General features: G+C 44.5%; 1 protein-coding gene across 1 annotated transcript in view; it reads right to left on the bottom strand.

The window, feature by feature from the left end:
* CNOT1 (CCR4-NOT transcription complex subunit 1) overlaps window positions 1-25,798 on the bottom strand; it is a 4,219,019-nt gene that overhangs the window by 1,621,662 nt on the left and 2,571,559 nt on the right. The window contains exon 26 of the mRNA XM_044079520.1: window positions 12,885-12,995. Coding sequence (XP_043935455.1) covers window positions 12,885-12,995 — 111 coding nt within the window. The remainder of the gene's footprint in view (window positions 1-12,884; window positions 12,996-25,798) is intronic.

The raw sequence follows: 25,798 nt of genomic DNA, 5'->3' as shown, positions 1-25,798 counted from the left end.
TGGGGTAATGGCTCTGTGGTCGTCAGGGGCTGCGTAGGCGCCTCACTGAAAACCGGAGAATCGGTGACAGGTCCAGCTGAGGCCTCGGGGTCTGGCTTATTCCTAGGCTGCCTGTCCTTATCCTTGCGTTTTTTATGAATTGCAGTAGTCGGCTGCTCCGACGGCATGATATAATTGAATTTCCTACCAAAGTAATGCCGTGCGAAGTCAAAACGGCGTTTGATAGCGCGTTTATTAAACCTAGTGCAAAACCAACAACCTGTGACGTCGTGGTCTGGGCCTAGGCAAGGAATGCAATAGGAACGGAAGTCCTTATGAGGTATTTGCTTCCCACAAGAACTGCAATTGTTAACTTTTTCTGACATCGGACTGAGGCAAGACAATGTTCCCCAATGGGGTACTTAGCTTTATTGAAGACTTCGGACTGAAATTCAAATAGAAAATCTCAGGTGTCGGCCAACCGGCACTTGTGAACTGCTTCTGCTTCAGGCACCGCGTGGCAAGAAAGACTGAAGAAAATGGCGTTGGATGCCTCTTACATACCCCTGACGTACTGACGTCAGGGAAGAATCGACAGCAACCGACGCCGGACCAAGATTTTGTCTGGAATTCGGGCCGACTGCGGGACCGCCTGACAGCAGGATAACCTAAGTGTGATGACTGCAGCAGGGTAACACAATGAACATCTGTTTTTTGTGCATGGAGGCCTGTCCATGTGGCTGGTGAACTTGTTTCTTTGCCTTTAATGGTGTTTTAGTCTTTGCCTTTGAAGTCGGTTTAATATATAATTGTTTAGGTCTGAATACACCCTCAGAAGCCGATGCCTGCTCAGCGGCTCTGGACCCATCTGAGGGAATAATCTCAGAGGCTCCAATACCTTGAGTTTCCAGCGGCCTGGCCGACTCCACATGGGATTCGGTAGAGGCCTGCGACTCTAAAGTAGTGGGCGTCAAGGGCTGAGAAAGTGCCTCACTGAGAACCGGTGACTTGCTTAGGAGGAGCTTCGTCTGTTTTGGACCCCGGTTGACTGTCTTTTTCTTTGCGTTTTTTGTGAACTCCGGTAGTTGGATGGCTATCCGACGACATTGTATAATTAAATCTTCACCCAAAATAGCTTAATGCAAAATCTTACCGACACTTAATAGTGTGTTGGCTAAATCTAGCACAAAACCGACAACTAGAAACGTCATGGTCAGGGATTAGGCAAGGAACACAGTAAGAATGAAAGTCCTTATGAGGTATTTGCTTCCCATCAAGAAATACAATTATTAACTTTTTCTGACATCAGTCTGGAGCAAGAAAAAGGTTTCTCCAACGGGGTACTTAGCTTTTAATGAAGACTTCTGATCTGAAACTCTAACACGAAAATCTCAGGAGTCGGCCGACCGGCACTTGCAAACTGCTTCTGCTTCGGGCACTGTGCGGCAAGAAAGACTGAAGAAAATAGTGTTGGCTGCATCTTTTATACCCCCCTGACGACTTGACGTCAGGAAAGAGGCGAAAGCAGCCGACGCATGACCCAAGACGTTGGAATTCAGGCCGACTGAGGTTGCAGTCATTACATCTGGGTAGAGTCCCAAAACTATGATTGGGAGGCTGGAGCTAAACAGCGTTAGGAGCAGCTATGAGGCCCTAACTGCAGTGGCAAAGCCTGCCCTGAATTTACAGTAGAGTGGCAGGTGGCAGTGCTTTGTAAAGGTGTGCACTGAACTCCAAGTAGCATCCTCTAAAATATCCTTGGTTGGTACTCCCCTGAGAAAGGTTGCTGAAGTGGCTGCAGCTCTGGTTGAATGTGGCCTAATGCCCGCAACGTTTCTCCAACGGGGTACTTAGCTTTTAATGAAGACTTCTGATCTGAAATTCGAACACGAAAATCTCAGGAGCCGACCGGCACTTGCGAACTGCTTCTGCCTCGGGCACCACGCAGCAAGAAAGACTAAAGAAAACGGCGTCGGCCGCATCTTTGATACCCCTGATGACCTGACGTTAGGGAAGGGGCGTCAGCAGCAGACGCAGGACACAGGACTTTGGAATTCAGGCCGACTGAGGGCAACCTGCCAGCAGGCTTACCCAAATGTAATGACTGCAAAAGTGAAACATGAACATCTGGCAATTCAAAGTCCTGATGGCAAGAGTTCCAGAGTTATATACCTTCTTACCCAATCTGTCTAGAGCCCTAGAATCCCTGTCCAAAGGGGTAGGGTTTTTTGCTGTAGAAGCCTTAATACCTTTAGGTCCCTGGGAAATGGTCTCTGGATTCTCAGTTGGATTTTGAGAGAGAAATTTGAGAGTCAGGTACTCTATAGTATTTGTCAGGCTTTCTAGGAGCAGGTGGTGAAGTATCAGGGGGTAAGGCTGGAATCTATGAAAACATCACCTACAATATCCAGGACAGGGGCAATAGCTAGAGGCCTATGCTGAGGCAAGTCTAAAAATTCCCCAAGTCTCCTTCTGGACTGTGGGTAGTCCTGGCATTCCCAGCAGAAATGCTCTCTTAGGGTATGCAAGGTTTCACCGAAAGAAAGGTCCTCTGTGGGGGGAGGGGGGGCTGAGGGAATTGACTCCTCTAGATCTGAGTCCACATAGGTAGATAAGGATATGTCCTGGTACAGGGATCACAGTCATCAGAGTCACGGTCTGAAGAATATGAAGGAAAAATCAATTTTTTTGTCTTTTAGAGGGTGAAGGCTGGCTTCCCCTAATTAGAGTAATAAGGTCTTCAGCCATTCTAACCATGTGTTTGTGTCATGGGAGCTTGAGAATGTGCTTTGGTCGTCCGTTTCCTAGGCATAGTGTGAACTCTGGGCCTGATAAATTTGGTAGATTTAGTGATCAACGAAGTAGTTGGTTTAATACGAACATCGGAAGGTCTGAATACATCCTCAGAAGCCGGTACCTGCACAGCAGCTCCGGACCCATCCAAGGTAGAGACATCCGCAGGTTCCATAGTCGAAGCATCATCTCGCGGAATACCAGACTCCCAATAGGTCTCAGTAGAGGCTTGTGAATCTGTAAAAGCGGGTAACGGGCTGCGAAAGCTCCTCACTGAGTACCGGCGGACTGGCGACTAGCTTAACGGAAGCATCGTCGGCAGTTTTGGACCTATGCAGTCTCTCTCTTGTCTATCTTTGCGTTTTTTCAGAAGGTCAGTAGTCGGTTGGCTTACTGACACTATTTCAGAATACGGACAACGAGAGTGAAAGAATTTAGAGACAAAAGTAGCCCGACGACGAATAGTTTGGGCGGTGAACAAGGCACAAAACTAACAGCGAGGGATGTCGTTGGTCTGGGCCTAAACAGGTGATGCAGTAAGAATGAACATCTCTGTGAGGTATTTGCTTTCCACAGGCAAGACAATTGTTAACTTTTTCTGACATCGGTTAGAGCAAGAAAACAGGATCCCCAATGGGGAACTTAGCTTTAGAAGACTTCAGGTTTGACACTTGAAAAATGAAAATTTCAGGTAGCTGCCGACTGGCACTTGCAAACTGCTTCAGGCTCCTGCACAGCAAGAAAAGCTGATGTAATGGTGTTGGCTTCATGTTTTATACCCCTGATGTCATGGATGAGGCAACAGCATCCAACGCAGAAATCCCAAGACTCTGGTATTTGGGCCGACTGAGGGCTACCTGCAGGCAGATAACCTAAGTGTGATGACTACAACAGTGAAACACGCAGAACATCGAAAGTATTTAGATACAATAAGGGCCTGGACAACAAACAGTTTGGGAGTTGAACAACACACAAAACCGACAGAGGTACGTCGTGGTCTGGGCCTAAACAGGCGACGCAGTAAGAATGGAAATCTCAGTGTGGTATTTGCTTTCCACAGGCGAGACAATTGTTACTTTTTTCTGACATCGGTTAGAGCAAGAAAAAGTACAGTTTTGTACCTACCATAAATGTAGATGTCCGAACTGGATAGCATCTGCAGTCATAACAAATGGGTTGTCCTGTCGTCAGGCAGCCCTTCGGTCGGCCGGATTCCAAAGTCTGGGTCCGGCTTCGGCTGATGTCGCACTTCACCCGACGTCATCTCTGCTGGTCTTCGGGTATAAAGGCATCAGCCGACGCCATTTTCCTCAGTGTTTCTTGCCCCAGATGCCAGTTGCCCTCTTGAAAGGCTAGATTTTGGATAAATGCCAATGTTTACAGCCAAGGTAGAAGGCAAACACAAAAAATAAGCATGTATGTACATATATACAAACAAATACACCATAAGAGACTCCCCCCTAGCTAGCTATTAGGAGAGTAAATACCCTAGGAGTACCACAGAGGGGAAGGAGGGTGGGTAATCCTGACTGCAGATGCTATCCAGTTCGGACATCTACATTTATGGTAGGTACAAAACTGTACTATGTCCTTCATGGATGCATCTGCAGTCATAACAAATGGGTAGAATACCATAGCCAAACTAGGGGTGGAGGAAGAAAAATTATGGTGTAGTTAGGATCCCTTGCAGTACAGCAGTGGCAAACCCTGCTCGGGATCAAGAGTATAGAGGTAAATTATAATGCTTGGCAAATGTATGCACGGAGGTCCAAGTAGCCGCCTCAATAATGTCCTTGGTTGCCACTCCTCGTAAGAAAGCTGTGGTAGTGGCTGTTGCCCTTGTAGAATGAGGTCTTATGTTCTGTGGAATTGGTTTTCCATGGTAGGAGTAACAGAATCTTATGCAATTTCCTATCCATTTGGAGATTGGCTGTTTGGAAATTGCTTTTCCTTCCCTTCCTGTTGCATAGGCTACTAAAAGCTGGTCAGTTTTTCTGTTACCTTTGGTTCTGTCCAGGTAGTAGCGTAACTGCCTATGTACATCCAAGGCGTGCAGCAGTCTTTCCCCTCTGTTCTGTGGATTGGGAAAGAAGGTAGGTAGGTGGATTGCCTGGTTTAAAGACACTCTGGATACCACCTTAGGCATAAATGTAGGATTAGTTCTCATGGACAACCTATCTTGATGGAAGATTAGGAAGGGTTGCACTGCCATTAAGGCCTGTAGTTCCGAAACCCTCCTTGCTGAGGTAATTGCCAGTAGGAAAGCAGTTTTCCATGACAGGTGTTGTAGATCTGCTGTTGCTGCTGGTTCAAAAGGCGGGAGTGTCAATTTTTCTAGCACAAAGTTCAAGTCCCATGCTGGCAATGGTGGTTTCCTAGGGGGTTTTACATTCTTGATCCCTCTGAGGAATTGCCTGAGTAGGGGATGCGAGAAGACAGGTGGCTCGAAGCTGTACTCTGCAGAAATAGCTGATGCATGTATCTTGATGGAGGAATAGGACAGGCATGTGTGTAGAAGCTCTGCCAAGTACTCCAGGATGTTAGCAATGTCTATGTTTGACACATCTTTTCCTCTTTCAGCACTCCAAGTGACAAACCTTTTCCATTTTCCTGCATAGTTCTTTCTTGTTGAAGGTCTGCGGGCTTCAAGGATAATGTCTTTAACCCTTTGGGATAAGTCTGGGTTAGTTGCTGTTAAGTGACGTTCCAGGCAGTCAATTGTAAGGTTTTCAGATTTGGGTGCATGATGTTGTAGTTGTTCTGAGTTAACATCAAAGGCATCAGGGGTATTGACCACATTCTCCCCTGTGACATGCTCCTCAGCAAAGGATACCAGTGTTGTCTTGACCAATTTGGAGCTATCAGAATTATCCTTGGGCGTTCCTCTGATTTTCAGTAGCACCTTGTGCATCAAAGGAAGAGGAGGAAATGCATATGCTATCAGGTCTTTCCAACTGAAGGATAGAGAGTCCACCTTCAATGCACTTGGGTGGCACGTCCTTGTGCAGAATTTCTTGAGCTGGTGGTTGAGTGGGGATGCGAATAGGTCTATTTGTGGCATTCCCCATTTCTTCGTGATGGTCTTGAAGATGTCCGGGTGCAGCATCCATTCGTGAGCATCCGAGGTGGTTCTGCTTAACATGTCTGCTAGGGTGTTTTCTTTTCCGGGCACAAATATTGCCTGTAACTGGATGTTGTAGCTCAGAGCCATATTCCAAAGGTCCAGAGTCATTCTGCAAAGGGGGTATGAATGAGTGCCTCCTTGCTTGTTGATGTACCACATGACTGTGGTGTTGTCTGTCCTTATCAGTAAATGGCCTTCTTTGAGAAATGGCCTGAATTTCTGAATTGCTAGTTTTACTGCCAGCATTTCTTTTTGGTTTATGTGCAGGTGCAGTTGGTCTGGAGTCCACAATCCTTGTATGCACTTGTCCAACATGTGCGCCCCCCAGCCTAGGTCTGAGGCGTCCGTTGTGATGATTTGGTTTGCTTGACAGTTGTGGAAGGGCAAGCCTAGGTTTGACTGGCATGCTTGGGCCCACCATAGGAACTCTTGTTTCAGGCATGGGATTAGAGGGATTTCGGTTTCTAAGCTGTGCCTGTGTTGAGACCATAATTTTTTTTGGTACCACCGTAGCTTTCTCATATGCAGTCTGGCATGGGGGATCAGGATTATGCATGATGCCATGAAGCCCAAGGCCTGTAGTATTTTTCTTGCTGTTAGTTTGTTCTGCTTTGTTAATGCCAAGAAGTAAAGAGGAAGTTGTTCTTGTTTTTCTGCAGTCAGGAATGCCATTTGTTTTACTGTGTCCAATTCTGCACCCAAGAAAGTTCTTGTCTGGCATGGTACCAGTCTTGACTTTTTTAAATTGACTGTGTATCCCAGGGCTTGTAGTAAGCAAATGACCCTTTGTAAATCTGTTGTCAGCTTGTCTTTGTTGTCCGCTTGTAACAGGCAGTCGTCCAGGTATGGGTAGATTTGGATTCCCTGTAGCCTGCAATGAGCAATTACTGATGCCAGGCATTTTGTGAATACTCTGGGCACAGTAGATAAGCCAAAAGGCAATGCTGAGAATTGATAATGCTCTGATCCTGCAAGAAATCTGAGGTATCTTCTGCAATTTGGTCGTATGGGGACGTGCAGGTATGCCTCCTTGAGATCTAGAGTTACCAGCCAACACTCCTTGCCCAGCATGGGAAGAAGTTGCTGTAGGGTCAGCATTTTGAATTTTGGGACGATGAGGTATGTGTTTAAGACGGACAGATCGAGAATAGGCCTCCAACTTTTCTCTTTTCTTGGGACTAGAAAGAGTCTTGAGTAGAATCCTTTGCCCTGTTGTGGTATTGGCACTCTTTCCACAGCTCTCATCTTTGCTAGTTGAGCTACCTGCTTTAGAGCTTCTGTTTTTTGAGTTGGAGGTAGGTTTGGCATTCCTCTTTTTACTGGTAATGTGTGGAAGTGGAACCTGTAGCCTTGGTCTATGGTTTTTAAAATCCACTTGTCTTTTGTGATATTGTGCCAATTTTTGGAAAATAAGGCTAACTTTCCGCCTAAAGGTGCTGCTATTTGCTCCCTGGTAGGCGGTGTTAGAGCCAAGTCACTGTGATAGTCCTGTTGCAGTGGCAGTGGTTGTGTCCGTGCCTCGCTGGTTATTGCCTTGCCACTGGCGTCCTCTATAGGCACCTCCTCTGGGTTGATTTCTGCCTCTAGAGCGTCTATTCCTGCCTCTTTGAGATTTTGATGAGTCTGGAAAGGACCAGTTTTTGGCAGGCCAGTTCCTGCTAAACCTTGGGGGCTGAACCTGTAAGAAATCCTTAACTGTTTGTACAGATTTTGCCTTCTCTTCCATCTTCTTCATTACTTGCTGAGCAGAGGTACCAAATAGACTGTCCTTATCCATAGGAGCATCTAACAGCTTTGCTTTAACATGGTCTGGCAGGACCTGTTCTTTCAACCATGCATGCCTTCTTATCACTGTGCCAGTCATGGCTGATCTAAATGAAGCCTCCAGTGCATCATAGCCACATTTTAAAGAATGGTTACTAACCTGTTGTATGTTATTCACCATTTCTAAAACATATTTCTTATCCAAGGACTCTTCAGAAGATAGTTTCTTAGTTAACTGATCAAGCATAAACTCTTGGTATTGGATCATGTGAAACTGACAGTTTAAAGCTCTAGCTGAGAGAGTAGCAGAGGTGTAAACTTTTTTGCCCCATCTCTAAGGACCTTGATTCCCTTTCAGAAGGGAGAGGGTTTTTTGCTGAGGTGGAAGCTACTGCCTTAGGCCCCTGGGATATAGTTTCAGGATCTGCAAGTGGGGCCTTGAAAAGGTAGTGATGAGTGGGTGGCACCCTGTAAAATCTGTCTGGTTTGGCAGGGGCTGGGGGTACAGAATCAGGTGCAGAGCAAACATCATTAAATGCATCATCCACAACAGGCAAAACTGGAGGTATAGCTAAGGGTCTATGTTGTGGTAAGTGCAAAAAAGTCCTAAGCCTTTTTCTTGAATCTGAGAAATCTTGTCCCTGCCATTGGAATTGTTCTCTCATGGCATGTAAGGTTTCCCCAAAGGAAAATTCCTCTGGAGGAGAGGCAGATGGAATGGATTCATCAGCATCGGAATCTTCATAAGTGGAAAAAGGAGCCTCTGGCTGGTCTGTAGTGTCAGAGTCATCCGAAGAATCATCAGAGGACTCAGGCTGGGGTGGCTCTGCCCTAGGTCTCTTTTTTGGGGGCTGAGAGGCCCTGTCTAGGTGAGATTGGGATCCCCTAATTAAGGAGATTAAATCCTCTGCCAGAGTAAGCATTTGAGAACTAGAAGTGTGTCTGTGAGAGGGGGCCTTAGCAGGCACTGATTTAACTGTTTTGGCTGCTTTGGCCCTGGCAAAGGCCTTTATAGACATGGCTGCAGGAGGCCTAGCAGCACCACGTGCTGGGGTAGACGCATCCAAAGGGATGGTGTCAGATAAGTCACTGGAAACCACGGTAGTAGGCAAAACTTCAGAGGCCGATTCAACTAATGTAGCAGGAGCCTCGGTAGTAGTCATGGATTCGGCTGAAGATTGACCGGTTTTCTCGGTTTCGGCCGAAACCGAGACACTCGCGGCTTGCTTAACCGTGGTTTCGGCCGAAACCGCGGACCGCGAGTGTCGGTCTTTTTCTTTGCATTTTTTAACTATTTGGGTAGTCGGAGGATCCGACGGCATAATGTACGCAAAATCTGAGCCGAAAAACTGTTCAGCAAACTCCGACCGATGCCTAAGCGTTCGTCGGTTGAAGGAAGCACAGGCTAAACAGGCAGCTACGTCGTGGTCTGTGCCTAAACAAGGTAGACAGTAAGAGTGGAAATCTTTATGAGGTATTTGTTTCCCACAAGTTAAACAGTTATTTACTTTTTCTGACATCGGCTGAGGCAAGAAAGAGTCCCCAACGGGGTACTTAGCTTTTTAGAAGTCTTCGAAGTAGTTTCGGTAGTAGGAATCTCTGGATCTGACCGACCGGCACTTGCGAACAGCTTCTGCTTCGGGCGCCACGCGGCAAGAAAGACTGAGGAAAATGGCGTCGGCGGATGCCTTTATACCCGAAGACTAGCAGAGATGACGTCGGGTGAAGTGCGACATCAGCCGAAGCCGGACCCAGACTTTGGAATCCGGCCGACCGAAGGGCTGCCTGACGACAGGACAACCCATTTGTTATGACTGCAGATGCATCCATGAAGGACATCAGGATCCCCAACAGGGTACTTAGCTTTAGAGGACTTCAAGATGATTAAATTTCAGAAATGAAAACTCGGGTAGTGGCCGACCTGCACTTGTGCGAACTGCTTCTGCTTCGGGCTCCTTGGCAAGAAACACTGATGTAATGGCGTTGGCTGCCTATTTTTATACCCCTGACAACCTGATGTCAGTCCTGAAGAGACAGCAATCGACACAGAAATACTAAGCCTCTGGTATTCGGGCCGACTGAAGGTTACCCCTGGCAGGATAACCCAAATGTGATGACTGCAACAGTGAAACACGAAGAACATCTTCCTTTATGTTAAGGGAAACTTAAGATTCCATTTTAGAGTTTTGTTATGCAGATTTTTTTGTTCATACTCAGGTCACTTAGAACTCCACAGCCAGGAAAAAAAAAACTATAACTTGAATATCAACTTCATTCTGCAGTTTTCCAGAGATTCGTATCTAGCTCTACACAGAGTACATTTTCTTAAATGACACAGCAGATCAGACAAGGTCTTCTGCACATACATTCATATAAACACATTTGTATACATGTATACCCATTTATTGCACGTACTTTTGATGAATAAATTAAAGGGCAGCTTGAACGATCATGTTTGGGTAGGGGTGGGACTGTGTGGGGGTGTGTGCTTGGGGGATTAGGGAAAGGCATAGCTTTAGTATGTATGTGCACACAATAGTATCTATGGGTTAGGGTAAGCGTTAGAGAAGGGCATAGCTTTACTGTGTGGAAGGGTATGAGGGCCAGATAAGGGAAGAGATCTGGTGTTGCAAGTCTTCATGTCTCTCAGCCTGTCTTGTTAATTGGTACAATTACAGAATTTTTTTTTTTAAGATAAGGTATAGGGTTCACAGGGACAGGGGCTGGATTAGGGTAATAAAGTGACAATCTATAATAAAACGATTGCATGTAATGTGCATCATGTTATGACAATATGGTAAAAATATTTGTGGATATATGTGGGGGTTTTGTATGGTGTTTAACAGCATTTCGAGTTTTGGAGAGTTGCAATCTAACCATGGTGGAAGTTTCCAACTTCACAGGACCCACTCCAACACCTGTTCTAGTGTTTCAATTGGTTGTGATCAAAGACCTAAATGTGTTAAGCAGCATTTTCTACCAGACGCATACAGAACCTACGTTATGAAGTTTCAACTTTCATATTCATTTGCTTTGTTGCACTGGTTATTAAAACACAGGAAGTCTTTCGACTACTTGCGCATCAGTGGGTTTGAAACTCATCTTTCTGTTCTATGGCTATAACCAGACGTGCACGTTTTCTAGTAAAAATTACAGAATGATAAATATGTATTTTAAGTGTACATGTAAACATGTTATGTACACTCGTGTACTGCCATTTGTACTGGTCTACTGACCCTTTTCAGTCACAACCTAAGCAGGAGCAACAGAAAAAAAAAAGTATTACACACAAGAACCCATTACAGAATAGCTTGAATTTCAAATTAAGGTACTTAATACAGCTAGGCATATTAATAGAATAAGCATATGTAATCTATGCAAAGAGTTAGGACTCAGTTCAAGTTGTGTACTGTAAATTGTCAAGGCTAGCATTTAGGTTTTAAAATTAAAAGTCAATTAGGAATATTAGCTTAATCGAAAGTGTAATAGTACATGGCAAGACCTGTTTTGCAAAAATAAGTGCAGTTGACTAAGCAGTTGGAATTTTGAGGAAGGCATTAAGTTTTAATAAATACACTGAGAGGTGAGGTGCAAGGGGAAAGTGAGAGAACGACAAAATGGGCCACATCTCCCAAGTCAAAGTCTGCTCATGCAGATAACTGATGGAACACAGCAGAGTGGCAGTGATACAGGTCAGAAATGCAAAAACTGTATGACAATACAGAGACTGTAGCGCACTGCAGTCTGTAATCACACTGCAATGGGCACAGAAATGGAAAAAAAAAAGCCTAATGTAAAACCACATAACAGTACACATGTAGGGTAAGAATGGGTAGGGTGGGGCTGCAAAGCAGGACAGACATCAATACCAAAAACAGCATGTACTTTAAGCAAAATATAAGCAAAAAAAAAAACCCACAATAAGGCAAAAAAGAAAGTACAATAAAACTGTGGAAGAAACAGTGCACGTTCCAAGACAGGGGTGTGCACAAATGCAAAAAGCATACCATATCTACCAGTGCCTATATGCAAACAAGTGTCACTTGCCTGTGAAGTGAGTCGGGGCAGGGGAGACACCCAAGCCTAGACCACTGGCACACATTGCAGATCACTTAAGGGAGCTGCAAACCAGTGACTGCATGCAAGCAGATTGCTCTGTTACAAAGTGGGGTCTGGGAAAGTGAACTGAAAAGTGAGACCAAAGGCAGACAGCCATATCAGACCACTTAGTAAAAGCAACTTTAAGGCAGTGTTAGAGAGATAGTTAGGATTAGCATGCTGAAATGGGGAAAAATGAAATTTAATGGACAGCCTGACCATTATAAAAATGTTCCAAATGGCATAGCAGTATCCCATAGATGATTTTAAACAGTGTGCCTATACAAAGGATGCTGCAATGAAAGGAAATTTTTCAACTTCTATATGAAGGACTTCCTGGTTTCTCATGTAACACTACCAAGTTGAGGTAACATTTCTGCACACACTAGCCTGAAAAACTAAGTTGGGAGCTGTAGAGCCCTGACATGTGGATCTCAGAGTCCCTCCAAGTTGCTTTAGGTGACTAACAATAAAATGAGTTCCTTAGCCCTTATAAAGTCATGTCAACTAGCTGATGTGGGCAGAAGGGGGCTATGAAGAGAAGATCTGACTTTCTTAGTTTTGACTGTTATGGGAATCAGAATCCTGGTTTGACTGGATGGAAAACACAATGTGCTGGTAACCCTGTATTTATTGCAGAAAGCAATAAGTCAGAAGACTGCAGTTTTCTTTTGATAAGAAAGGCCTCATTCTTGGGGCCTACCACCTCCTCAATAGAAAATACTTCCTCATCCAGTCTCCTCATATTGCATTCTTTCTACTCTCAGTAAAATGACAGCAATGTTTTCAGTATCACATTTCCCTCCATTATAACCCTCACTACTGTGAGGATGAGAAAAGTAGGTGTGCGAGGAAAGCAAGGCTGTGGAATTACATACTAAACCCCATTACAGCATGTTTTTAACTTCTGTGAAATAAAGAATGCTATATATAGATTTATTTATATATATATATATATATATATATATATATATATATATATATATATATATATATATATATATATATATATATACGCACACACAAATGGACATCTAAAGTTAAATGCTTGACAGGCATTCAAGTAAGCATAATACTTCTGCTTTTCATGACCTGCAGTTGGAAGATAAGCGAAGACATCACTCACCATACTTCGGATACTGGACTCTAACACTTTGGCAACAAATGGCACAACATACAGGAGCTCCTGCTGTCCCTTCACATATGCTTCCAAAAGCAAAGATTTCACGTCCAAGTCCTGCAACATGGAGAAAAAAAAAACGAAAATCACAGCACCTCGGGATTTTTACAACTGCTCAACTAGGGCAAAACAATGTGAATACCATTGTCAAAATGACCACAAATACAGTTACAGAAACTTAGATGCTGCTGTCAGACAAGTTGAAATACATTAATGCATAACATTCCAAATGCAGTTCACAAACACCAGGACTGGCACATTCACAGATAAGAGATTAGCCATCAACTAGCAATCACCGTCATCTTTAAATGAACCAGAAGGCCATGATGAGGATGGCACTTTAAAAACCTGTCAGCTCTACTCTCCTTGCAACCTGTACAAAGGTAGCAGCAGATCTACATATACAAATGTTTCCTAAATCTGGACTTACTGTATTTGCATAAAAAAATATTTTTTTAAAGCAATCTTATTCCTGAGTAGTGCAGTTAAATGATAAAGCAGATCATGACAGCAGGCTTACAAAAATGTCTCTGATCAAAACCTGCACCATCCTCAGAAAGGGCATCAAAACAGTAATCTGGATAACAAAGTCCGTTAAAATTCACCGTGGCTACCTGCTAGACACAACTTAATACGAATTTGAGTTCAGTAATAGCAGCTGCAAAAGTCACAATTTGCTATTCAGCACTGTTAGGTATTTCCAACAACACCAGTCGACTCCACCGAACAATAACTTGTGAATCACACTTATACAATAATCCAAGCGTTCAGCGAAGTGAAAAGTAAAAAAATTAGTTTATTAAAACATCCGGCAAGCGCTTTCGACAAGGTCTTCTTCAAGCCGTTATACAAACAGACGGTGTGTGTTGGAGGAACACACTAGACTGCTATAATAGATCACTGCTGTAGTAGAAATACTGACTACTGGGATTTCTGCCGAAGACAGGACCTCTGGCCCAACTTGCACATATTAGTACAACACCACAGCTGCCCAAACAGACATTCAGCTCAGCGGGAGACAGATGTTCATCTGCACCATTTCTTTTCTGTTCATATTCTGAGAGATAAGAGAAACACTGACCAATTCCTGTGCATGGTCCTAGCTAAGAGCAGAATTCAACATCACACAAACAGGACAGGGCATACAGAGTAAGTACAGTTGTGTACACTTACCACAAATGTAAATGTTAGAGTGTATTCACTGCTGCAGTCATCACACATTTGGGTTGTCTGCATGCAGTAGCCCTCAGCTGGCCTGATTAACAAAGTCTTAGGTCCTGCGTCGGTTGCTCTCTTTCTGTGATGTCAGATCATCAGGGGTATAAAACATACAGCCGACGCCATTACATCAGTTTTTCTTGAACCAGATGTCAGGTGCCCCCTTAATGGGAAGCAATAAAACATATATATATATATATATATATATATATATATATACATACATACATATATACATACATATATACACAAGGATATACCTCCAATAAAAAAGCGAATACACCAAAAAGCTTTTAAGCACAGTAAATTAGAGTAGAGGTATAGCCAAAAAAAGAACAAGGGGCTGGAGGGAGGGTAACCAGGACTGCAACACTGAATACACTCAAACATCTACATTTATGGTAAGTGCATAACACTGTACTATGTTCTTCGTGTTTCACTGCTGCAGTCATCACATTTGGGTAGATTCCCAAAGCGAAGGATGGGAGGAGGAATTTAGATAGCATTAAGACCAGCTATAAGACCCTGCAAGACTGCAGTGGCAAAGCCAGCTCTGGATTTAGAGAAAATTGGCAAATGGTAATGCTTGGTGAAGGCATGTACAGAACTTCAGGTAGCAGCTTCTAGGACGTCCCTGGTAGGGACACCTCTGAGAAAGGCTGTAGAGGTAGATGCAGCCCTGGTTGAATGGGGTCTGATCCCCTGCGGGATCAGTTTTCCATTGTGCTTATAGCAGAAATGAATGCAATGGACTATCCATTTGGAAATGGTTTGCTTTGAAATAGCCTCCCCCTCTGCCCCTGCAGGAAAATTCCACCAGCAGTTGTTCAGATTTCCTTTGAGGTTTAGTCCTGTCCAAGTAAAATCTAAGCTGTCTGTGCACATTTAAGGGGTGCAGTATCCATTCTCCTTTGTTCTGTGGATTAGGAAAGAAGGCTGGCAAATGAATGGACTGATTGAGAGCTACACTGGATACCACCTTGGGCATGAAGGAGGGATTGGTTCTGAGGGACACCCTCTCCGTATGAAAGATGATGAAAGGCTCCACTGCCATAAGGGCCTGTAATTCAGATACCCTTTTTGTTGAAGGGATTGCTAAAAAGAAGGCTATTTTCCAAGAAAGGAATTTTAAATCTGCACTAGCAGCTGGCTCGAAAGAAGGAAGAGTGAGTTTCTCCAATACAAAGTTAAGGTACTGGAGTTGGTGCTCTCCTGGGTGGTTTTAAATTTTTGGCCACTCTAAGGAACTACCTGAGCAGTGGATGAGAGAAGAGGGGAGGTTCTGTGTTATAATGAGCTGAAATGACTGAGGCGTGATTTTTAATGGAGGAAAAACAAAGGCTCTTGTGAAGCATCACAGTTAAGTAATGTAAAATCTGAGATAAGTTGGGCGCTGCAGTGCTCATCCCTTGAGATTGGTACCAAGCACAGAATCTTTTCCATTGTTCACCATAATATTTTCTAGTACTAGGCCTCCTTGCCTCTAAAATGATATCCATCACTGGTTTACTGAGGGATGGTAAAGGAGAGATTAGGTAATTAGCCAGGCTGCTAGGTTCAGGGTTTGAAGCTGAGGGTGCAGAATCTGGTTCACTTGCTGAGAACAGGGTAGGGGTCAGAGGCAGGTGCCATGGGGACAACAGTTACACACTGCGCAAGAGGAGGTACCAGTGTTGGCGTGGCCAGTCTGGTGCAATCAATATCGTCCTTGGTTTGTCCTCTTTGATCTTTAGCAGTACTTTGGAAAGGAGAGGCAGAGGAGGAAATGCATAAACTGATAGGTCTTTCCAGCTGAAGGACAGAGCATCCACTTACAAGCTTGTTTCTGGGGAGTCGTCGTGCAAAATTTGTCCAACTGGTAGTTCTGGGGGGAGGCAAACAGGTCTATGTCTGCGCTCCCCTATTTGTTTGACATGTTGAAAATCTTTGGTTCCAGTTTCCACTCGTGTGGGTCCATGAGGTTTCTGCTTAGTCCATCTGCCAGTGTATTTAGTTTTCCTGGTAGGAATTGAGCTAGTAGATGCACTTGGTAGCTCAAGGCTGTGTTCCACAATGTCATGGCTAGTCTGCAGAGGGGGGTAAGAATGGGTACCCCCTGCTTGTTTATGTACCATATAACAGTGGTGTTGTCAGTCTTTACCATTAATTGCCTTGGAAGAATGTGGCTCTTGAAGATTGTCAGAGCATTCTGTATAGCTAACATTTCATTCTGATTGATATGCAGGTGCATTTGACTTGGGTTCTATTTGCCATGAATGCACTTCCCTGCCAGGTGAGCTCCCCATGCACGGTTTGATGAGTCTGTTAAGGTTTGGGTGACAGGGGGTAGAGTGAATGGCAGTCCTTTGTTTTGGTGGCAAGCCTCTGCCCACCAAAGAAACTCTAGGCGTAGGCAAGGTATGATAGGAATCATTGCTTCTAGATCCTGAGAATGTTGACACCATAGGCTTTTGAGATACCACTGTAGTTTCCTCATATGCAGTCTTGCATATGGAATTAGAAGAATGCAGGGGGCCATGAACCCCAAGGCTTGCAGTATTTGCCTTGCAGATAGCAGGGTATTCGTGGCCACTAGTTTGAAGTAGGTTGTCAAATGAATTTGTTTCTCTGGCGTGAGGAAAGCCATCTGGGAAGTTGAATTCAAGCTTGCTCCCAGGAATATAACTTGTTGACAGGGTACCAGGTGCGATTTTTTTTAGTTTATGGTGTACCTCAGAAAAGTTAGCACCCTTTGTACAAAGGCCAGATGATTCAAGAGTACGTCCTGGCTTTCTGACTGAATTAGACAATCGTCCAGGTATGGGTATATTTGAATATTTCTTTGCCTGCAAAATGCAAAGACTGGAGCCAGGCACTATGTGAATACCCTGGGCGCAGTAGATAAGCCAAAGGGTAGTGCATAGAACTGATAGTGCGTGTAGCCTGCTTTGAAGCGAAGGTATCTTCTGCAAGATTCCCTGATTGGGATGTGCAGGTAGGCTTCCTTGAAATAGAGTATTGCCAACCAGGAATCTTTTCCTAGCATTGGAAGCAACTAGTGAAGAGTCAGCATCTTGAATTTTGGAATCACCAAAAAGGTGTTTAGAGTAGACAGGTCCAGGATAGGATGCCATGAATTGTCTTTTCTGGGTACCAGAAAAGTCGTGAGTAGAAACCTTGTCCCTTTTCCTCTTCTGGTACAGTCTGAACAGCCTTTATACTTAAAAGAGAGAGTACTTGCTTTTGAGCCTCTGCCCACTGATTTGAGGGTAGATCTGGCCAACCGTTTGGGGTTGGTAATGTGTGGAAGTGAAAGCTGTATCCTTGGGGCGCTATGTTTAAATCCCATATGTCCTGGGTAATGAGCTCCCAGTTTTTTGCATGCAGGGCAATCTTTCCCCACAAAGGGGCAGTCAGTTGAGAAGTGCTTGGAAGTTTTAAAATGAAGTCATTGAGAGAGTGTACCATTGGAGGGAGCTGTACTACTCCCAGATTTGGAAGAGGGGGGGCCCCCCTGCTGCTTAGTCCTGTGCGGTCCCTGGGATTGAAGCCTGGGTGTTCTGCTGGATCTGGGTTTGGACTGAAGGCCTGGAAGAGGCAAGAAAGGACCAATTCTTAGAAGGCCAATGCCTAGTAAATCTTGGAGGTTGTACATGTAAGAAAATCCTTTACAGTTAGCAAAGATTTAGATTTTTTCCTCCATATTTTTAAGAACAACTTCTGCCTTATTACCAAACAGGCGGTCCTGAATTAAGGGAGCATCCAGTAATTTAGTTTTAACATGATCTGGCAAGGATTGCTCCTTAAGCCAAGCATACCTTCTAAGTACAGACCCAGTGACAGCAGCCGTGCAAGATGCCTCTAGTGAATCAAAGCCACATTGCAAAGTATGTTTTCCAACTTGTTCAGCAGAATGCATTAAATCCTGTAAATCCTCATTTTCAGCACAATCAGGAATCAACATAATTTTCTGTTTAAGCAATCCAATAATATGCTGCTAATACTTCATATGAAACTGGCAGTTTAAAGCCCTAATGGCCAAAGTCGCAGAAGTGTATACTTTCTTACCCCATCTATCCAGCGCCCTGGAGTCTCTATCAGAGGGGGTAGGATTTTTGGCAGTAGTAGCTTTGATGCCCTTGGGAGCCTGTGAAATGGTCTCGGGATCCGCAGTAGGATTTTTGAAAATGAACTTGTGAGAATCAGAACCCTGTAATATCTATCAGGTTTTCTGGGAGCAGGAGGTAGAGAGTCAGGGGCCAAACTAGATTCCAAAAAGGCATCAACAATGTCTAGTACAGGAGGGACAGCTAAAGGCCTGTGCTGGGGGGCAGGAGTAAGAAATCCCTAAGGCCTCCCTATGCAGAGGCCCTTAACATTAACCTGCCCAAGCAACAAGGACCTCTGAATCTGAAACGCAAACACAGTCACAAAGTGACACAAAGCTCACACCACCAGTGCGCCACCCAACAGCAGCCCCTAAGGCAAGACAATGTACCCAACATTTTAGTCATAGGTGACTCTAGTCAGGCACACTGATGTCTCACTCACCAGGCTGAACAAGGAGAAAATTACAGTCAGCTGCCTGTCAGGTGCCAGGATCTGCCACATAACGCATGCACTCGTCACTCCAAAACAAGTAAAAATATGACTCTGTCACTGTCCATCCTGGAGTGAATGACTTGAGACGTACCTCCCTGGACTACAAGAAGAGAGACATGGAAGAGCTCTTGGATCAGGTGGCCCAGGCAGGTATGACCCTAGCCCTGAGTAGCATCCTGCCTTCGCCCAGAATGATACCACAGTATAAGGACAAAATGATTGACTTCAACAATTGCCTAATCTTCTGGTGTCATTCAAAGGGGATCCAGTATCTGTCTGCCTGGGAAGACATGATCAACAAACCACAATGCTTTGCCAGAGATGGTCTGCACCTGTCACCCCTGGGATTCTGGTTACTGGCTAAAGCTCTTGCCTAAAAAAGGCACTATAGGGGTGGCAAGGTTCAAAGGATAAAACCACCACCGTAACAGATACAAGCATGCAAAATCTGAAGGTAATGCTACTCAATGCTAGAAGTCTAAACCTCAAAATGCACTCTCTCGAGGCACTCCTAAAAATGGAGAACATCAATATCAGTGCAGTAACTGAGACCTGGTTCAAGGCTCCAGAGAGCACCCCTGCAATACAAGGCTACAACTCTTACCACACCTTTCGGCCACAAAACCAGGACCGAAACACTAAATGTGGAGGAGTGTCCATATTCACCAAGGATATTCACACCTCCAGGCTAGTTGCCCAACACAATGCATCTGAAATTCTCCAGGTGCAACTAACACTAGGTAAGACTGCAATCCAAACTGTAGCTTGCTACAGATACCCCACCATGCCCCAAGATTCTCACTACACCTTTCTAAACATACTGGAAAATATTAAGGCACAACCAAACACCCTAATACTGGGTGATTTCAACTACCCTGCTATTAATTGGGAAACTACTCGGGTACCAACTCCTTTTCCCAATGGTTCTTGGAATTCATAAATTCCAACGCTCTGGATCAACTAATCCATTGTCCCACCAGGGGCTCCAATATCCTAGACATGGTCATTACCAACATGGGAGATAGATGCTCCACACCAGTGGTCACCCCCTCATTGGTCAGGTCTGACCATAAGCAAATCACCTTTGACATCCACATCCCACCCCCCCAGTAAGGAAACCTCCTTAAAAAACTTCTCCAAAGCCAACTTCATGCTACTGAAGTCAGAAGTGACAAACTTCACAACACCCACACAGACGGAATCTGGAAGTTCAACTGCAGAATCCTACACTAAGGTACTGTACGAGCACATCCACTCGTGCATAAATCATGCCATCCCAAATAGAACCAAGATGCTCTTCTCCAAAAAAAAGTAAGCCAATCTGTTGGTCCCCAGCTATAAACAAACTATACAACAGAAGGAAAAAAGCTGTTGCAGAAAAGAGGAAAATCCCAGGATGCAAAAAACTCCCTCACCAGCCTCAGTAAGAAGCTGAGATCACTCATAAAATCCTCAAAAGCTAGTTACGAAAATAAAATTGCCAAAGATTCAAAAGACAACCACAAGGCTTTCTATAGTTATGTCAAGAATCTAAATGGCAATACTCAGATCTGCTCCGAGCTACAACAGAATGGCATTAAATATACTGATCCCAAGTATATTGCCAATATCCTGGCAGATCGATTTAGTGCCAACTTCACCCTCCTCTCACCCCCTAAAGGGCCCATCTAAATACCAAAAGATTGCCAAATTCCGATAATCACAGCCACACAGGTAGAAACCGCACTCTCCAAAGCTAAGAATACAGCATCCATGGGACCAGATGACATCCCAGGCTGTATACTACATGAACTACAAAATGAACTGGCACCTCACCTAAGTATCATGTTTAATCATAGCCTCACCTAAGGCTTTGTGCCCACTGGGTGGCGCACAGCTGCAGTTATCCCGCTCCACAAGGGAGGATCTGCCTTGGATCCCGGGAACTACCGTCCCATCAGTCTGACAAGCCTGATCTGCAAGGGCATGGAACGCATTATCATGGAACTTATAAACAAAGACATTGGCAACCTTCAAACACTGGACCCCACCCAGTTTGGGTTTGTGAGGGGCCAATCTTGTGTCCTGAATCTGATTGACTTATCGAATCAGTATCCAGAGCTGTGGACGAGGGTAAGGCGGTCCACACAGCCTATCTGGATCTCGCCAAGGCCTTCAACACCATCCCCCACTCTGGAATCGTAGATAAACTTACTAAGCTGGGCATAAATCCCTACGTCACCCGATAGGTTGACAACTGGCTTACTGACAAGAACCCAGACTGTAAAAGCAGCCGACTCCAAATCCAGCTCCAGACAAGTGAAGAGTGGAGTACCTCAGGGTTCAGTCCTGGGACCACTCTTGTTTGGCATCTACTTCTCTGAAGTACAGGCCAACACTACGGGACTCTTGCTAACAAAGTTTGCAGATGACTGCAAACTGGGAGGCATTACTGAATCCCCAAATAATGTGGATATTCTACAAAAGGGCTTTACAGAAACAGATGCCAGGTGCCAGAGCCATGGGCTCAAGCTTAATGCCAAGAAATGTATAGTTATCCCCTTTGGAAGAAAAAGTACAGTTGTGTACCTACCATGAATGTAGACGCTCGAGTGTATTCAATGTTACAGTCATTACACTTGGGTTATCCTGCTGGCAGGCTACTCGCAGTCGGCCTGAATTCCAAAGTCCTGGTCCAGCGTCAGTTGCTGTCGCCTCTTGACTGATGTCAGTGCGCCCGGGGTATAAAAGATGCAGCCGATGCCATTTTCTTCAGTTTTTCTTGCCCCAGATGTCAGGTGTCCCCAAAAGGGTAGGCTAAAAATTCTGCTTATAAAAAAGCATGCACTAACATAAAAATTACCTTCATCTACAAGCAAATACACCAAATAGGTTGTATAGAATAGAGAAGTACAGATAAGTCCCAGCAATGAAAGGGGGATGGTGGAAGGGTAACCTGGACTGCAACAGTGAATACACTCGAACATCTACATTTATGGTAGGTACACAACTGTACTATGTTCGTGTTTCACTGTTGCAGTCATTACACTTGGGTTGAATCAAAAAGCTGAGGTTGGGTGGCTGGGCCTAAATAGAATTAGGAGTGGCTATGAGGCCCTGCAGAACTGCAGTGGCAAAGCCTGCTCTGGATTTAGAGTAAAGAGGTAAGTGGTAGTGCTTTGTAAAAGTGTGCACTGAAGTCCAAGTTGCAGCCTCCAAAATATCCTTATTGGTACTCCTCTGAGGACGGCTGCTGAAGTGGCTGCTGCACTGTTTGAATGTGGCCTAATGCCCTTAGGCACTGATTTGCCATGTTGTGAATAGCAGAAACGAATGCAGTGACCTATCCATTTTGAAATAGTCTGCTTTGAGATAGCCCTTCCTTGTGATCCTGCAGCATATGCCACTAAAAGTTGCTCAGTCTTTCTGAAAGCTTTAGTTTTGTACAAGTAGAAGCGTAGCTGTCTGTGTATGTCCAAAGAGTGCAGAAGTCTCTCCCCTTTATTCTGTGGGTTTGGATAAAAAGTAGGCAAATGAATGGCTTGGTTAAGAGCCACACTGGACACTACCTTAGGCCTAAATGTTGGGTTCGTCCTTAGAGAAACCCTGCCCGGATGGAAAAAAAATAAAAGGTTCCACCAGCCATTAATGCCCAACTCTGAGACTCTTCTTGCTGAAGTTATTGCTAGGAGCAGAGCTGTTTTCCATAAGAATTTTACCTCTGCTGTATTAGCTGGCTCAAAAGGAGGCAGTGTGATCTTTTCCAAGACAAAACTGAGGTCCCCATGTAGGTATCGGTGCTCTCCTTGGAGGTCTTATGTTTTTGGCCCCTCTGAGGTACTGCCTTAGCAATGGATGTGAAAAAATAGGTGGTTCCGTAGTGTAATGAGTTGAAATGGCATAGGCATAGATCTTAATTGATGAGAAGGATAGGCCTTTGTCCAGCATCTCAGTTAGGTATTGTAAAATCTGAGGAATATTTGGAACAAGTGTGAATTCCTTGTGCCTGGTTCCAAGCACAGAATCTCTTCCATTTTTCTGCATACGATTTTCTGGTGCTGGACCTCCTGGCCTCCAAAATAACATCCATAACTGCTTTAGAGAGAGGTGTGTTCTGTGTGGTTATATTACCCACCATGTAAGCCAGATTTAGGGTTCTGAGTTGGCTGTGCAGGATCTGATTGTTTTGTTGGGTCAGTAGATGAAGAATTTGAGGTAAAGTCCAGGCTGGGCCTTGAGACAAGCTCTTTAGGATTGGATACCAGTGCTGGCATGGCCACTCTGGGGCAATCAGTATCATTTTTGGCTTCTCTTGTCTGACCTTTAGGAGTACCTTGAGGAGGCGAGGCAGTGGAGGAAAGGCATATACTATAAGGGTTTTCCAGCTGAATGATACAGCATCCACCTTCCATGCTTGTTTGTGATGAGTCCTTATGCAGAATCTCTGTAGTTGGCAGTTGTGAGGGGAGGTAAATCGATCTATGTCTGGGTATCCCCATTTCCTTATTATCATGCTGAAGACTTATGGCTCTAGTTTCCACTCGTGAGGGTCCATGAGGTTTCTGCTTAGTTCGTCTGCTAGAGTATTGTAGGAATTGTGCTTGCAAGTGCACTTGATAAGTCAATGCTGTGTTCCACAAAGTCATGGCTTGTCTGCAGAGGGGATAGGAATCTGTGACCCCTTGCTTGTTTATGTACCACATGACTGTAGTATTGTCCGTCTTTATCAACAGTTGGCCTGGATGGAGTAGGTCCTTGAAGGCTGTCAGGGCATTCTGTGCCGCTAGCATCTCTTTTTGATTGATATGAAGATGCATTTGGCTTGTGGGCCACGTGACTTGAATACATTTTCCTGCCATGTGGGCCCCCCAGGCATAATCCGATGCATGTGTTAGTGTCTTGCCTGGCTGTGGGCAAAGTGAATGGCTGCCCCTTGTTGTGGTGACAGGCCAGTGCCCACCATCAAAACTCCTGTTGCAGGGAGGGAATGAGGGTAATTAATGTTTCCAGGCTGTGGCAATGTTGAGTCCAAACACTTTTTAGATACCATTTTAGCTTCCTCATATGCAGTCTTGCATATGGAATTAGCAGAATGCAGGATGCCATGAAGCCCAAAGCCTGCAGAATTTTTCTTGCAGGTAACTGGGTCTTTGTTGCCATCTTTTCATAGTAAGAAGTCAGTTGCCTTTGTTTGTCTGGCGTGAGATCAGCCATCTGGGCAGTTGTATTTAAGCTTGCACCCAGGAATATTATCTCTTGAGAGGGTACAAGTTTTGATTTATTTTCGTTTACTGTGTACCCTAGGCAAATTAGTAATCTTTTTACAAGTGCCAAATGCTTCAGTAGAATGTCCTTGCGCTCTGCTTGAATAAGGCAGTCATCCAAGTAGGGATATATTCGAATTCATTTTTGTCTGCAAAATGCAATTACTGGTGCCAGGCATTTTGTGAAGACCCTGGGCACAGTAGGTAGGCCAAAGGGCAGTGCAGAGAATCGGTAGTTCATTGAGCCAGCTATGAATCTGAGTTATCTTCTGCAATAGTCTGATTGGGACATGCAGGTATGCCTCTTTGAAGTCCAAAGTTACAAGCCAAGCTTTCTTGCCCAGCATGGGCAGAAGCTGCTGCAGTGTCAACATTTTGAATTTTGGAACATCCAGAAAAGTGTTGAGAATAGACAGGTCCAGTACTGGTCTCCAGGCTTTGTCCTTTCTGGGTACCAAGAAAAGTCTTGAGGAAAATCCTTGTCCCTGCTCTTGCTGTTGTACTAGCTGAATAGCCCTCATGTCCATGAGAGATGAAATTTGATTTTGTGCCTCTGCCCACTGATTGTGTGGCAGGTCTGGCATACCTTTTGTCTTTGGAAGGGTGTGAAAGTGGAACCTGTAGCCCTGAGAAACTATATTCCAAGACCCATTTGTCCTGGGTGATCATGTGCCAATTTTGTGAAAAAAGTGCTAGCTTTCCCCCTAAGGGTGCTGCCAAAAGATAAGTGCTTGGCACTGGCAGTGGAAAGTCATTGGGACCGTTTCCTATATGGCTGTGATTGGTCTTCTCCGCTTTTGGAGGTAGAAGCACCCCATTATTTAGGCCTGTATGAACCTTGGGGCTGAGATCTGCCTCTAGGGCGTCTGTATCTGCCTCTTTGTGGCCTGTCTGACAATGGAAAAGACCAATTCTTAGAAGGCCAGTTCCTGCTAAATCTGGGTGGTTGTACCTGTAAAAAATCCTTTACTGTCTGCATAGATTTCGCTTTATCCTCCATTTTCTTTAACACCTCTTCTGCCTGAACACCAAACCAAGTATCATGCTGTAATGGAGCATCCAATAATTTTGCTTTAACATGAACAGGCAGATTCTGTTCCTTTAACCAAACATGTCTTCTAATGACAGAGCCTGTAACAGTGGCCCTGCAAGAGGCCTCCAGTGAATCAAAACCACATTGTAAAGTATGCTTTCCCAGTTGTTCAGCTGCATGCAATAAATCCTGAATTTCCTTGTTTTCAGAACATTCAGAATTTGTCAACATTTTCTGTTTTAGCAGTGACACTAAGTATTGCTGATATTTAAGCCTATGAACCTGACAATTTAATGCCCTTATAGCCAAGGTAGCAGAGGTGTAAACGTTTTTTCCCCCCATCTGTCCAGTGCTCTAGAATCCCTATCAGAGGGGACAGGGTTTTTAACCTGACAATTTAATGCCCTTATGGCCAAGGTAGAAGAGGTGTAAACTTTTTTTTCCCCCATCTGTCCAGTGCTCTAGAATCTCCATCAGAGGAGACAGGTATTTTTGCAGTGGAAGCCGGGACTCTGAGATATAGTTTCTGGGTCAGCAGCAGGGTTATTATATAGAAATTTATGTGAATCTGGAACCCTGTAGTATCTGTCTTAACAGGTGCAGGGGGTAGAGAGTCGGGAGACAAGCCAGACTCTGAAAATACATCTACAATGTCTAGTACAGGTGGAATAGCAAGAGGTCTGTGCTGAGGCAGTAAAAGAAAATCTGAGCCTTTTCTTGGATTCTGAGTAATCTTGGCTCTCCCAGTGAAAATGCTCCCTCATGGTATGCAGAGTTTCCCCAAA

Source organism: Protopterus annectens, chromosome 8.part0 (assembly GCF_019279795.1).
Source record: "Protopterus annectens isolate FY-2018-M chromosome 8.part0, PAN1.0, whole genome shotgun sequence".
Taxonomy (NCBI): Eukaryota; Metazoa; Chordata; order Ceratodontiformes; family Protopteridae; genus Protopterus; species Protopterus annectens.
Note: the sequence above shows the minus strand (reverse complement) of the source record. Positions and strands in the feature narration are given on the sequence as shown.